The 14,401-nt window shown below is 43.7% G+C and overlaps 1 protein-coding gene across 1 annotated transcript in view; it reads left to right on the top strand.

The window, feature by feature from the left end:
- LOC111974910 (adhesion G-protein coupled receptor D1-like) overlaps window positions 1-14,401 on the top strand; it is a 76,038-nt gene that overhangs the window by 51,143 nt on the left and 10,494 nt on the right. The window contains exons 15-16 of the mRNA XM_024002981.1: window positions 2,088-2,161; window positions 3,346-3,469. Of these exons, the coding sequence (XP_023858749.1) occupies window positions 2,088-2,161; window positions 3,346-3,469 (198 nt within the window). The remainder of the gene's footprint in view (window positions 1-2,087; window positions 2,162-3,345; window positions 3,470-14,401) is intronic.

The following is a 14,401-nucleotide window of genomic DNA, read 5'->3' as shown; positions in this document are numbered from 1 at the left end:
AGGGAGAGACGGGGAGGCCGCAGGGCACCAGGGAGAGATGGGGAGGGAGCAGTGGCAGGCACACACACCAGATCACATTTCTCTCTCCCTGCATTCTAAATACAGAGGAGAGACTCTCAGCTTCACATCACTCGATCTTTCCCCATGGGCTCAGAAACGATATGGGCTCAGAAACGCCCCACTGGATATGTCACAACAACCACTGTGTCGCCACGGAGACATTGTGGCTGAATAATAACACTTCTCACATCTGTGACTGTCCATTTTGTCAGTATGCTCTTCAACGTGTGTCTGGTCAGAGTGTGTAACATTTTCCCTCTCTGTATTCACTCAATGTGGAAAATGAGTCCCCCGTCCCCTCTGTAACATAATAGCATCATCAAAGTTTCAGCGATAGTAGAGAACAAATGTTCCAGAGTTAAAGGGATGCCTGATGGCAGTCTGTAATTGTTCTTTCTCTTCCTGGGCTGTGAATGGATCCTAGTTGTACCTCACTCTCCCATCTGCTTCTATTTACTCCTGACAAGAACCAGTGAGTTATTAAACCCCGTATGCCCTGTAAACTCACCCAGAGGGTCTTTAGCACCTTGTCAAAGACAGACGTTGCCCATGCTGATGGGGTGCATGTGTGCTGCTCTATGGAACACACTGTCCTATCTGTACATATCCCTAGCACAATGTTTAGGTGAGCAACACACTGAATTTGGGCCCTATCTAACATAATATTAAGCAGACAGCCTATGGTAGGGCCAGGAAACAGACACATGCACCAGACATCGAGCCTCACTGTCAGCTTCACTCTCCCTCTCACTCACTTTTTCCAGAAGGTCCATCTCAACATACTCTGATATAATTTCTCCATTAAGGCCCAGGGAATAAGGAGAGGTGGGTCTGCTGTAGATGTTACACCACGCCAGCCTATGAAAGCTTTGCTTTGTGTTGAGGAAAGATTGGACGGAGTGTTAAGTTGAACCTGAAACCATGGCCAAGCCCTAATTACCACATTCCTACTCCTTCAACCATTAGCTCACTGTCTCTGGGGACTCCAAATTTGATTTAAGGAATTACATGGAAAAAGTGAGTTATAATAAAATAAAATGCTTTAAGACAGTAAGGAGTCTCACACAATACAACAATCACCTTTGCTGTGTGGCTGAGCCGTTGTTATGCTCTAGCTAGTTAATCTGATGTCTTCTTTAGATGTTTAGTGGTTTCTCAGCACGAGTGGAGAGAGCATTGTTATTTGATTTCACAAAACAAAAAGCAAATAGGTGGTTTATTCTTCCAAATTCAAAAGAGATTGCTATTTTTGGAGCGCATTGAGCCAGCTCTAATGGTCTTGTTAAGCTTATGGATGAAGGGGAAGCCAACTGGAGTCACAGAATGCCAGCTGGAGAGAGCTGCTCATTTCCAAAGGGTTCCATACCACTGTCATGATGATTACAGTAACATGCATTTTCCTAACAGGTTGCTCTGGGTTATGGGGGTAAACAAACACTAGTGTGGCCATCAAACAGACTACTAATACAATCAAGTCAATTATTTTCTATTTACCTTTATTTTACCCGGTTGTCCCATTGATAAAATAACCACTTTTTCAAGGGACACCTGGAATTGTGTTTCTTCAAGTTAATCTCTGTTTAGAAATATAAGATGAGGCAGTATATTGTGACMAGAAAAATGCCAAAGGGATATCAAAATGTCACATGCTCTTAGGGGAAAAAAAGGTTCTATCTAGAACCAAAAAGTCTACCAAAAAAAACACTTTTAGTTCCAGGTAGAACCACTTTGGTTCCATGTACAACCCTTTCCACAGAGGATTTTATATGGAACACAAAGTAATTCTACCTGGAACCAACCTTCTGGGCAGAACTTGGTTTCCACGTCATTCCAATGAAATTATGTTGAGTCAACGTMTGTGCCCAGTGGGAGAAAGGGTTCTACCTGGAACCAAAAGGGTTATCCTATGGGGACAGCCACATAACCCTTGTAGAACCCTTTTCTCTAACAGTGTACCTCACAATAGATGTTTGGGAAGTAGCCTAGAGTGGTAACCGTGAAATGACGACCTTGCTTTCTATTTTCAGAACAGGGATCAGCAGGGTCAAGCCTTAAACCAGAGCAACAAAGTGTACCTCTACTGTGCCTTCCTCGACTACAGGTTGGTTTACATATTCACACTAAGATATGTTCATGAAATTGTGACGTAACAGTACGGTATGTGGATATTAGGGAATTAGGAATCCCAAGGAGAAGATTGTGTTGCCAAAGGCTAAATGTATAAGGAGCTTTGCTATAGTGTGTCCTATAAATAGGAAAACATATAGTCTAGTCTTGAGTATGAATCATAATCATATACATTACAGCCATGATGCATAGAATCAATAGATTTGGCACAGTATATCTTGAGTAAGGGGGTGCAGCAACCTTCTGTAAYAACACTGACATTTGATTTAAAAACTATAAATCATTGTGAATTGTTAGTGTTTTATTTAGACTCATAATGCTTACTCTCCCCTTCCCCTTGTGCTTCATGAAAAACATTGAAATACTTAACAGCCCTCTTAAAAATGAAATTCAGCAAAACATGTGTTTATGGGCCTCCCACATAACCTTTATACTTAGAATATAATCAGGCACACAGGGAGTGTGGATTGTAGATTTATCATTGCTATTATGGTGACAGGTGTGTTTGTGTGCCTACTTGCATCTCTGGCCGAGCTTATTGTACGTCTATATGTCACTGTGTGTGTCGCCGTCCTTTACCTGACTGGCTGTCTCCTGAGTCTCCGTCCTCTACCTGACTGGCTGTCTCCTGTGTCTCTGTTCTCTATCTGACGGGCTGTCTCCTGTGTCTCCGTCCTCTACCTGACTGGCTGTCTCCTGTGTCTCCGTCTTCTATCTGACTGGCTGTCTCCTGTGTCTCCTGTGTCTCCCGTCTATCTACCTGACTGGCTGTCTCCTGTGTACCCTTCCTTCTACCTGAACTGCGTCCTCCTTGGTCTCCTCTTCTATCTGACTGCGTTCTCCTGTGTACCTTCCTCTACCTGACTGGCTGTCTCCTGGTCTCTCTTCTACTGACTGCTGTCTCCTGTGACCTTCGCTCACTGACTGGCTGTCTCCTGTGTCTCCGTCTTCTATCTGACTGGCTGTCTCCTGTGTACCCTTCCTCTACCTGACTGGCTGTCTCCTGTGTACCCTTCCTCTACTTGACTGGCTGTCTCCTGAGTCTCCGTCCTCTACCTGACTGGCTGTCTCCTGTGTCTCCTTCCTCTACCTGACTGGCTGTCTCCTGTGTCACCGTCCTCTACCTGACTGGCTGGCTGCCTATCTATCTTCTGTCAGTTCAAAGGAGGGTGTTTGGTCCAATGAGGGCTGTGTGCGGTCCGGAGGGAACATGTCCTACTCGGTGTGTCTGTGTAATCATCTCACCAACTTCGCCATCCTCATGCAGGTGGTGCCCATGGAGGTAAGATCCCCTCTCCTCTCCTCCACAATGTGTCCCATGCAGACACTCGCTGTGTGTGTGTACCTCTTTGTTCTTGTTTATCCATCAGTGCACCACAGTATGTGATTTAAGTGTATTTGGACAGGGGTCTGTGGTTCACCACACAATAACTTCCCCCTCCCCTTCCAGAGGTCCTGGTTCTGTTAGAGTTTTCAGCATTCCTCTCCTGTAGGTCATTTATGGGTCCAGAGTAACAATGTTGGTTTCACTAGTGCTTTAATAGGACATTGCTGCGGACTACCATAATGAGGTGTGGTCCTTTGGGCCTTGACATCAAATCAAATTTATTTATATAGCCCTTCTTACATCAGCTGATATATCAAAGTGCTGTACAGAAACCCATCCTAGAACCCCACACAGCAAGCAATGCAGGTGTAGAAGCACGATGGCTAGGAKAAACTCCCTAGAAAGGCCAAAACCTAGGAAGAAACCTAGAGAGGAACCAGGCTATGAGGGGTGGCCAGTCCTCTTCTGGCTGTGCCGGGTGGAGATTATAACAGAACATAGCCAAGATGTTCAAATGTTCATAAATGACCAGCATGGTCAAATAATAGTAATCACAGTGAACAGGTCAGGGTTCCATAGCCGCAGGCGGAACAGTTGAAACTGGAGCAGCAGCACGGCCAGGTGGACTGGGGACAACAAGGAGTTATCATGCCAGGTAGTCCTGAGGCATGGTCCTAGGGCTCAGGTCCCCCGAGAGAGAGAAAGAAAGAAAGAAAGAAAGAGAGAAAGAGAGAATTAGAGAGAGCATACTTAAATTCACACAGGACACCGGATAAGACAGGAGAAATACTCCAGATATAACAGACTGACCCTAGCCCCCCGACACATAAACTACTGCAGCATAAATACTGGAGGCTGAGACAGGAGGGGTCAGGAGACACTGTGGCCCCATCCTATTATGATACCCCCGGACAGGGCCAAACAGGCAGGATATAACCCCACCCACTTTGCCAAAGCACAGCCCCCACACCACTAGAGAGATATCTTCGACCACCAACTTACCATCCTGAGACAAGGCCGAGTATAGCCCACAAAGATCTCCACCACGGCACAACCCAAGGGGGGGGCGCCAACCCAGACAGGAAGACCATGTCAGTGACTCAACCCACTCAAGAGACGCACTCCTCCTAGTGACGGCATGGAAGAGCACCAGTAAGCCAGTGACTCAGTCCCTGTAATAGAGTTAGAGGCAGAGAATCCCAGTGGAGAGAGTGGAACCGGCCAGGCAGAGACAGCAAAGGCGGTTCGTTGCTCCAGTGCCTTTCCGTTCACCTTCACACTCCTGGGCCAGACTACATTCAATCATAGGACCTACTGAAGAGATGAGTCTTCAATAAAGACTTTAAGGTTGAAACCGAGTCTGCGTCTCTCACATAGGTAAGCAGACCATTCCATAAAAATTTAGCTCTATAGGAGAAAGCCCTGCCTCCAGCTGTTTGCTTAGAAATTCTAGGGACAATTAGGAGGCCTGCGTCTTGTGACCGTAGTGTACGTGTAGGTATGTACGGCAGAACCAAATCGGTAAGATCGGTAGGAGCAAGCCCATGTAATGCTTTGTAGGTTAGCAGTAAAACCTTGAAATCAGCCCTTGCCTTAACAGGAAGCCAGTGTAGGGAGGCTAGCACTGGAGTAATATGATACTTTTTTGGGGTTCTAGTCAGGATTCTAGCAGCCGTATTTAGCACTAACTGAAGACTATTTAGTGCTTTATCCGGGTAGCCGCAAAGTAGAGCATTGCAGTAGTCTAACCTAGAAGTAACAAAAGCATGGATTAATTTTTCTGCATCATTTTTGGACAGAACATTTCTGATTTTTGCAATGTTATGTAAATGGAAAAAAGCTGTCCTTGAAACAGTCTTGATATGTTCGTCAAAAGAGAGATCAGGGTCCAGAGTAACGCAGAGGTCCTTTACAGTTTTATTTGAGACGACTGTACAACCATCAAGATTAATTGTCAGATTCAACAGAAGATCTCTTTGTTTCTTGGGACCTAGAACAAGCATCTCTGTTTTGTCCGAGTTTAAAAGTAGAACGTTTGCAGCCATCCACTTCCTTATGTCTGAAACACAGGCTTCCAGCGAGGGCAATTTTGGGGCTTCACCATGTTTCATTGAAATGTACAGCTGTGTGTCATCCGCATAGCAGTGAAAGTTAACATTATGTTTTCGAATGACATCCCCAAGAGGTAAAATATATAGTGAAAACAATAGTGGTCCTAAAACGGAACCTTGAGGAACACCGAAATGTACAGTTKATTTGTCAGAGGACAAACCATTCACAGAGACAAACTGATATCTTTCCGACAGATAAGATCTAAACCAGGCCAGAACTTGTCCGTGTAGACTAATTTGGGTTTCCAATCTCTCCAAAAGAATGTGGTGATCGACGGTATCAAAAGCAGCACTAAGGTCTAGGAGCACGAGGACAGATGCAGAGCCTCGGTCTGTGACGCCATTAAAAGGTCATTTACCACCTTCACAAGTGCAGTCTCAGTGCTATGATGGGGTCTAAAACCAGACTGAAGCATTACGTATACATTGTTTGTCTTCAGGAAGGCAGTGAGTTGTTGTGCAACAGCTTTTTCWAAAAAAATGTAGAAGAATGGGAGATTCGATATAGGCCGATTCGTTTTTTATATTTTCTGGGTCAAGGTTTGGCTTTTTCAAGAGAGGCTTTATTACTGCCACTTTTAGTGAGTTTGGTACACATCCGGTGGATAGAGAGCTGTTTATTATGTTCAATATAGGAGGGCCAAGCACAGGAAACAGCTCTTTCAGTAGTTTAGTTGGAATAGGGTCCAGTATGCAGCTTGAAGGTTTAGAGGCCATGATTATTTTCATCATTGTGTCAAGAGATATAGTACTAAAACACTTGAGTGTCTCCCTTGATCCTAGGTCCTTGCAGAGTTGTGCAGACTCAGGACAACTGAGCTTGGGAGGAATACGCAGATTTAAAGAGGAGTCGGAAGACTTCCAGTTTAGTGTGGCGCCATTTCCGTTCCAATTTTCTGGAAGCTTGCTACAGAGCTCGGGTATTTTCTGTATACCAGGGAGCTAGTTTCTTATGAAAAATGTTTTTAGTGTTTAGGGGTGCAACTGCATCTAGGGTATTGCGCAAGGTTAAATTGAGTTCCTCAGTTAGGTGGTTAACTGATTTTTGTCCTCTGACATCCTTGGGTAGGCAGAGGGAGTCTGGAAGGGCATCAAGGAATCTTTGGGTTGTCTGAGAATTTATAGCARGACTTTTGATGCTCCTTGGTTGGGGTCTGAGCAGATTATTTGTTGCGATTGCAAACGTAATAAAATGGTGGTCCGATAGTCCAGGATTATGAGGAAAAACATTAAGATCCACAACATTTATTCCATGGGACAAAACTAGGTCCAGAGTATGACTGTGGGAGTGAGTAGGTCCGGAGACATGTTGGACAAAACCCACTGAGTTGATGATGGCTCCGAAAGCCTTTTGGATTGGGTCTGTGGACTTTTCCATGTGAATATTAAAGTCAACAAAAATTTGAATATTTTCTGCTATGACTACAAGGTCCGATAGGAATTCAGGGAACTCAGTGAGGAACGCTGTATACTGCCCAGGAGGCCTGTAAACAGTAGCTATAAAAAAGTGARTGAGTAGGCTGCATAGATTTCATGACTAGAAGCTCAAAAGATGAAAACTGCATTGTGGAATGCAGTGTTTGGTTTTCACCATGCATAATGGGACCCATCTCGTCCAAAAAGTTCATCAAGACTCTAGGAAGAATGTTCTATGGACAGATGATTCAAAAGTGTTAGTTTTTGGACGACATGGGTCCCATTATGTCTGGCGAAAACCAAACACTGCATTCCACAGTAAGAACCTCATACCAACGGTCAAGCATGATGGTGGTAGTGTGATTGTTTGAGGATGCTTTGCCGCCTCGGAACCTGGACGACTTGCCTTAATAGATGGAACCATGAATTCTGCTCTGTATCAGAGAATTCTACCGGAGAATGTCAGGCCATCTGTCTGTGAGCTGAAGCACAGCTGGGTCATGCAGCAAGACAATGAATCAAAACACACAATCAAGTCTACATGAAAATGGCTAAAAAGCAACACATTTGAAGTTTTGGAGTAGCCTAGTCAAAGTCCAGACCTAATCCCAATTGAGATGTTGTGGCAGGACTTGAAACGAGCAGTTAATGCTTGAAAACCCACAAATGTTGCTGAGTTACAGCAGTTCGGCTTTGAAGAGTGGGACAACATTCCTCCACAGCGATATGAGAGACTGATCAACAACTACAGGAAGCGCTTTCATCCAAAACATTGGCTCATCGAGGGCTGTGAGATGCCAATGGCAAGCTCCCGCTGAAAGTGACGATTGTCAAAAACCCGAGGGCGGATAGCATGTAGGAATGGCATATGTTTGCCTTTCTAAAGTAGGTGTTAATAGAAGGAACTATGAATTCTGCTCTATATCAGAGAATTCTGAAGGAGAATGTCAGGCCTGTCTGTGAGCTGAAGTTGATCACAGTTTAGTCATGCAGCAAGACAATGATCCAAAATAGSCAAGTCTGCATGAAAATGGTTAAAAAGCAACACATGAAGTTTTGGAAGTCCAGACCTAATCCCAATTGAGATGTTGTGGCAGGACTTGAAACCAACAGTTCATGCTTGAAAAACCACAAATGTCTCTATGTAAAGCAGTTCTGCATGCAATACTTGGCTAACATTCCTCTACAGTGATGTGAGAGACTGATCAACAACTACAGGAAGCATTTGGTTGCAGTCATTGCAGCTAAAGGTGGCACAACAAGTTATTGAGTGTAAGGGGGAATTACTTTTTCACACAGGGGCATTGTGTGTTGCATGACTTTGTTAATTAAATAAATTAAACAAATACGTAATTGTTGTTATTTGTTCACTCAGGTTCCCTTTACCTAATATTAGGTTTTGGTTGAAGATTTCATAACATTCAGTATAAAAAATATGCAAAAGTAGTGATTCGGTCTTGAACACATTAGTAGGGGGCAAATACTTTTTCACAGCACTGTATGTATGTGTGTGGCGTAAGGCTTGTTGTTGTTTTATTTAGCAGATGTTATTTACAGACATTGAGATTTGATTCTTCATTAACTTTAGCGTGCGCCTTGTCATTAGGACAGTGGAGCAGTCACAGCGTTCCAGAATATTGATGAGTGGGATGTTCCCATCCAGCTGAGGGATAAAGCTGCTGCCCACTGATTAGGTAGTGACTGGAGGAAAGTATAGCATCAAGGAGACGACTGCTGCAATAGGCCTACATTACTGAGCAGAAAGGACGGTTTTCCTTTTCTATTTTGGCAATCCATTCAAGATGGATGGTCGGTCACCACACTCAAAGGATAAATATTCCTTGGGCCTCATTTATCAATATCTATAATTACGAACGAAATTTAGAATGTTCGTACGCATAAAAAAAGGTGTGATTTATCAAACAATCCCCATACTAGCATCAATCATATACACACTAGTAGTAGATACCATTACCGATTGTTCTCAGTGCTCGTGCATGACCTTGGCTAGTTGCATTTCGAAACGCACATAACTGACCACATATGGTCAAACCCATCACTTTAAAGCCGGTGGGGAATATACAACGTCGTACCATGAAATACCACCGCGCAACCACAAAAATATAAGATTTAGCAATAGCAAATATTCTTCAAATGATTAGCTAACACTCACCAATAAGCCACCCATCCTAAACAGCTCCCTCTTGTAGGTGTTTAGGCCAACATTGCTGTTCTGCAGAATGAACGAGTCGTGCATTCCACCGAGCCAATTTGCCACCACACTCAGCAGATTATTTTACCCATAACATAACCTATCACCTTCGCATTAAGAGTGGAAGTATTCTTTTGTTCACATAGTTGAACTCGTTTTGGGATGGTGCTTTTATGGCGTTGTGGGTGCCGTCTATTGTTCCGTTCGTATTTGGGAATTCATTGATAGCAAAGAAAACGCTCTTAACTTAAACCTATTGTGCGATGGTGTATGGAAATTGCATGATACTGTTAATTTTGCCTATGATTTCATCCAAAACATTGGCTCATCGAGGGCTGTGAGATGCCAATGGCAAGCTCCCGCTGAAAGTGACGATTGTCAAAAACCCGAGGACTGATAGCATGTAGGAATGGCATGCGTTTGCCTTTCTAAAGTAGGTGTTAATAGAAGGAACTAGAGAATTCTGAAGGAGAATGTCAGGCCATCTGTCTGTGAGCTGAAGCTGATCACAGTTTAGTCATGCAGCAAGACAATGATCCAAAATAGGCAAGTCTGCATGAAAATGGTTAAAAAGCAACACATGAAGTTTTGGAAGTCCAGACCTAATCCCAATTGAGATGTTGTGGCAGGACTTGAAACCAACAGTTCATGCTTGAAAAACCACAAATGTGGGTCCTAAACAATATCATAACCTCCATCGATAAAAGACAATACTGTGCAGCCGTCTTCATCAACCTTTGTTTCTCAAATGACTGCCTCGCCTGGTTCACCAACTACTCTGACAGAGTTCAGTGTGTCAAATCGGAGGGCCTGTTGTCCGGATATCTGGCAGTCTCTATGGGGGTGCCACAGGGTTCAATTCTCGGGCCGACTCTTTTCTCTGTATACATCAATGATGTCGCTCTTGCTGCTGGTGATTCTCTGATCCACCTCTACGCAGACGACACCATTCTGTATACTTCTGGCCCTTCTTTGTACACTGTGTTAACAAACCTCCAGATGAGCTTCAATGACATACAACACTCCTTCCGTGGCAGCCAACTGCTCTTAAATGCAAGTAAAACTAAATGCATGCTCTTCAACCGATCGTTGCCCGCACCTGCCCGCCCGTCTAGCATCACTACTCTGGACGGTTCTGATTTAGAATATGTGGACAACTACAAATACCTAGGTGTCTGGTTAGACTGTAAACTCTCCTTCCAGACTCACACTAAGCATCTCCAATCCAAAATTAAATCTAGAATCGGCTTCCTATTTTGCAACAAAGCATCCTTCACTCATGCTGCCAAACATACCCTCGTAAAAGTGACTATCCTAATGATCCTTTACTTCGGCAATGTAATTTACAAAATAGCCTCCAACACTCTACTCAGCAAATTGGATGTAGTCTATCACAATGCCATCTGTTTTGTCACCAAAGCCCCATATACTACCCACCACTGCGACCTCTATGCTCTCATTGGCTGGCCCTCGCTTCATATTCGTCGCCAAACTCACTGGCTCCAGGTCATCTATAAGTCTTTGCTAGGTAAAGCCACACCTTATCTCAGCTCACTGGTCACCATAGCAGCACCCACCCGTAGCACGCACTCCAGCAGGTATATTTCACTGGTCATCCCCAAAGCCAACTCTTCCTTTGGCCGCCTTTCCTTCCAGTTCTCTGCTGCCAATGACTGGAACGAATTGCAAAAATCACTGAAGCTGGAGTCTTAAAATTCCCTCGCTAACTTTAAGCATCAGCTGTCAGAGCAGCTTACAGATCATTGCACCTGTACACAGCCTATCTGTAAATAGCCCATCCAACTACCTCATCCCCATGTTGTTATTTATTTTTTGCTCTTTTGCACCCCAGTATCTCTACTTGCACATTCATCTTCTGCACATCTATCACTCCAGTATTTAATTGCTAAATTGTAATTATTTTGCCACTATGGCCTATTTATTGCCTTACCTCCCTAATCTTACTACATTTGCACACACTGTGTATAGACTTCTCTGTTGTGTTATTGACTGTACGTTTGTTTGTCCCATGTGTAACTCTGTTTGGGTCGCACTGCTTTGCTTTATCTTGGCCAGGTCGCAGTTGTAAATGAGAACTTGTTCTCAACTGGCCTACCTGGTTAAATAAAGGTGAAAAAAATACAGGTTGTGTGTTCCATAACTTTGTTAATTAAATAAATTAAATAAGTATACCTTTTTGGGGTTATTTGTAAACTCAGGTTCCCTTTATCTAATATTAGGTTTTGGTTGAAGATCTGATAACATTCAGTGTCGAAAATATGCAAAAATAGAAAGAATCTGAAAGGGGGCAAATCATTTTTCATGGCACTGTACATGAAAAAGACAGACAGGCGGACACATTTGCATACAGACACACACACAGAAAGATAAATGGGGAATCATCCTTGACATACAAGGACAGAAAATATGTGCAGCAGCATAGTTTGAGAATGGACCTCATTCAGAAACAAGGTCAGGGGCATGCTCTTTCTTTACTTTGCTGGTAGTTGTCTCCTGCCACAGCAGCTTTACAATGGTGACAGAGTGTTAGCCAGTCCAGTCCGGCACAGAGGTCTAGTAATGAGGGTCGCTGCTCCCTGTTAAAGCCCAGCACATCATACTGTACCACACCACTCTGCTGGCACTTGCACTGGCACTGGCACTGGCCAGGCATGTTGGACAGGACTCAAAGCTCGGAGGGGGTCACACATATTGGAGTCACTTCCTGCCATGGAGGCTAACCACTCAAAGGATAAATATTCCTTGGGCCTCATTTATCAATATATAATTACGAACGAAATTTAGAATGTTCGTACGCATAAAAAAGGTGTGATTTATCAAAATCCCCATACTAGCATCAATCATATACACAGGTAGTAGATACATTACCGATTGTTCTCAGTGCTCGTGCATGACCTTGGCTAGTTGCATTTCGAAACGCACATAACTGACCACATATGGTCAAACCCATCACTTTAAGCCGGTGGGGAATATACAACGTCGTACCATGAAATACCACCGCGCAACCACAAAAATATAAGATTTAGCAATAGCAAATATTCTTCAAATGATTAGCTAACACTCACCAATAAGCCACCCATCCTAAACAGCTCCCTCTTGTAGGTGTTTAGGCCAACATTGCTGTTCTGCAGAATGAACGAGTCGTGCATTCCCCAGAGCCAATTTGCCCCACACTCAGCAGATTATTTTACCCATAACATAACCTATCACCTTCGCATTAAGAGTGGAAGTATTCTTTTGTCACATAGTTGAACTCGTTTTGGATGGTGCTTTTATGGCGTTGTGGGTGCCGTCTATTGTTCCGTTCGTATTTGGGAATTCATTGATAGCAAAGAAAACGCTCTTAACTTAACCTATTGTGCGATGGTGTATGGAAATTGCATGATACTGTTAATTTTGCCTATGATTTCATCCAAAACATTGGCTCATCGAGGGCTGTGAGATGCCAATGGCAAGCTCCCGCTGAAAGTGACGATTGTCAAAAACCGAGGACTGATAGCATGTAGGAATGGCATGCGTTTGCCTTTCTAAAGTAGGTGTTAATAGAAGGAACTAGAGAATTCTGAAGGAGAATGTCAGGCCATCTGTCTGTGAGCTGAAGCTGATCACAGTTTAGTCATGCAGCAAGACAATGATCCAAAATAGGCAAGTCTGCATGAAAATGGTTAAAAAGCAACACATGAAGTTTTGGAAGTCCAGACCTAATCCCAATTGAGATGTTGTGGCAGGACTTGAAACCAACAGTTCATGCTTGAAAAACCACAAATGTGGGTCCTAAACAATATTCATAACCTCCATCGATAAAAGACAATACTGTGCAGCCGTCTTCATCAACCTTTGTTTCTCAAATGACTGCCTCGCCTGGTTCACCAACTACTCTGACAGAGTTCAGTGTGTCAAATCGGAGGGCCTGTTGTCCGGATATCTGGCAGTCTCTATGGGGTGCACAGGTTCAATTCTCGGGCGACTCTTTTCTCTGTATACATCAATGATGTCGCTCTTGCTGCTGGTGATTTCTGATCCACCTCTACGCAGACGACACCATTCTGTATACTTCTGGCCTTCTTTGTACACTGTGTTAACAAAACTCCAGATGAGCTTCAATGACTACACACTCCTTCCGTGGCAGCCAACTGCTCTTAAATGCAAGTAAAACTAAATGCATGCTCTTCAACCGATCGTTGCCCGCACCTGCCCGCCCGTCTAGCATCACTACTCTGGACGTTCTGATTTAGAATATGTGGACAACTACAATACTAGGTGTTGGTTAGACTGTAAACTCTCCTTCCAGACTCCACTAAGCATCTCCAATCCAAAATTAAATCTAGAATCGGCTTCCTATTTTGCAACAAAGCATCCTTCACTCATGCTGCCAAACATACCCTCGTAAAAGTGACTATCCTAATGATCCTTTACTTCGGCAATGTAATTTACAAAATAGCCTCCAACACTCTACTCAGCAAATTGGATGTAGTCTATCACAATGCCATCTGTTTTGTCACCAAAGCCCCATATACTACCCCACCACTGCGACCTCTATGCTCTCATTGGCTGGCCCTCGCTTCATATTCGTCGCCAAACTCACTGGCTCCAGGTCATCTATAAGTCTTTGCTAGGTAAAGCCAACCTTATCTCAGCTCACTGGTCACCATAGCAGCACCCACCCGTAGCACGCACTCCAGCAGGTATATTTCACTGGTCATCCCAAAGCCAACTCTTCCTTTGGCCGCCTTTCCTTCCAGTTCTCTGCTGCCAATGACTGGAACGAATTGCAAAAATCACTGAAGCTGGAGTCTTAAAATTCCCTCGCTAATTTAAGCATCAGCTGTCAGAGCAGCTTACAGATCATTGCACCTGTACACAGCCTATCTGTAAATAGCCCATCAACTACCTCATCCCCATGTTGTTATTTATTTTTTGCTTTTTGCACCCCAGTATCTCTACTTGCACATTCATTTCTGCACATCTATCACTCCAGTATTTAATTGCTAAATTGTAATTATTTTGCCACTATGGCCTATTTATTGCCTTACCTCCTAATCTTACTACATTTGCACACACTGTGTATAGACTTCTCTGTTGTGTATTGACTGTACGTTGTTTTGTCCATGTGTACTCTGTTTGGGT

Source organism: Salvelinus sp. IW2-2015, linkage group LG15, assembly GCF_002910315.2.
Source record: "Salvelinus sp. IW2-2015 linkage group LG15, ASM291031v2, whole genome shotgun sequence".
Lineage (NCBI taxonomy): Eukaryota > Metazoa > Chordata > Actinopteri > Salmoniformes > Salmonidae > Salvelinus > Salvelinus sp. IW2-2015.
This window is presented reverse-complemented; position numbering and strand designations above follow the sequence as displayed.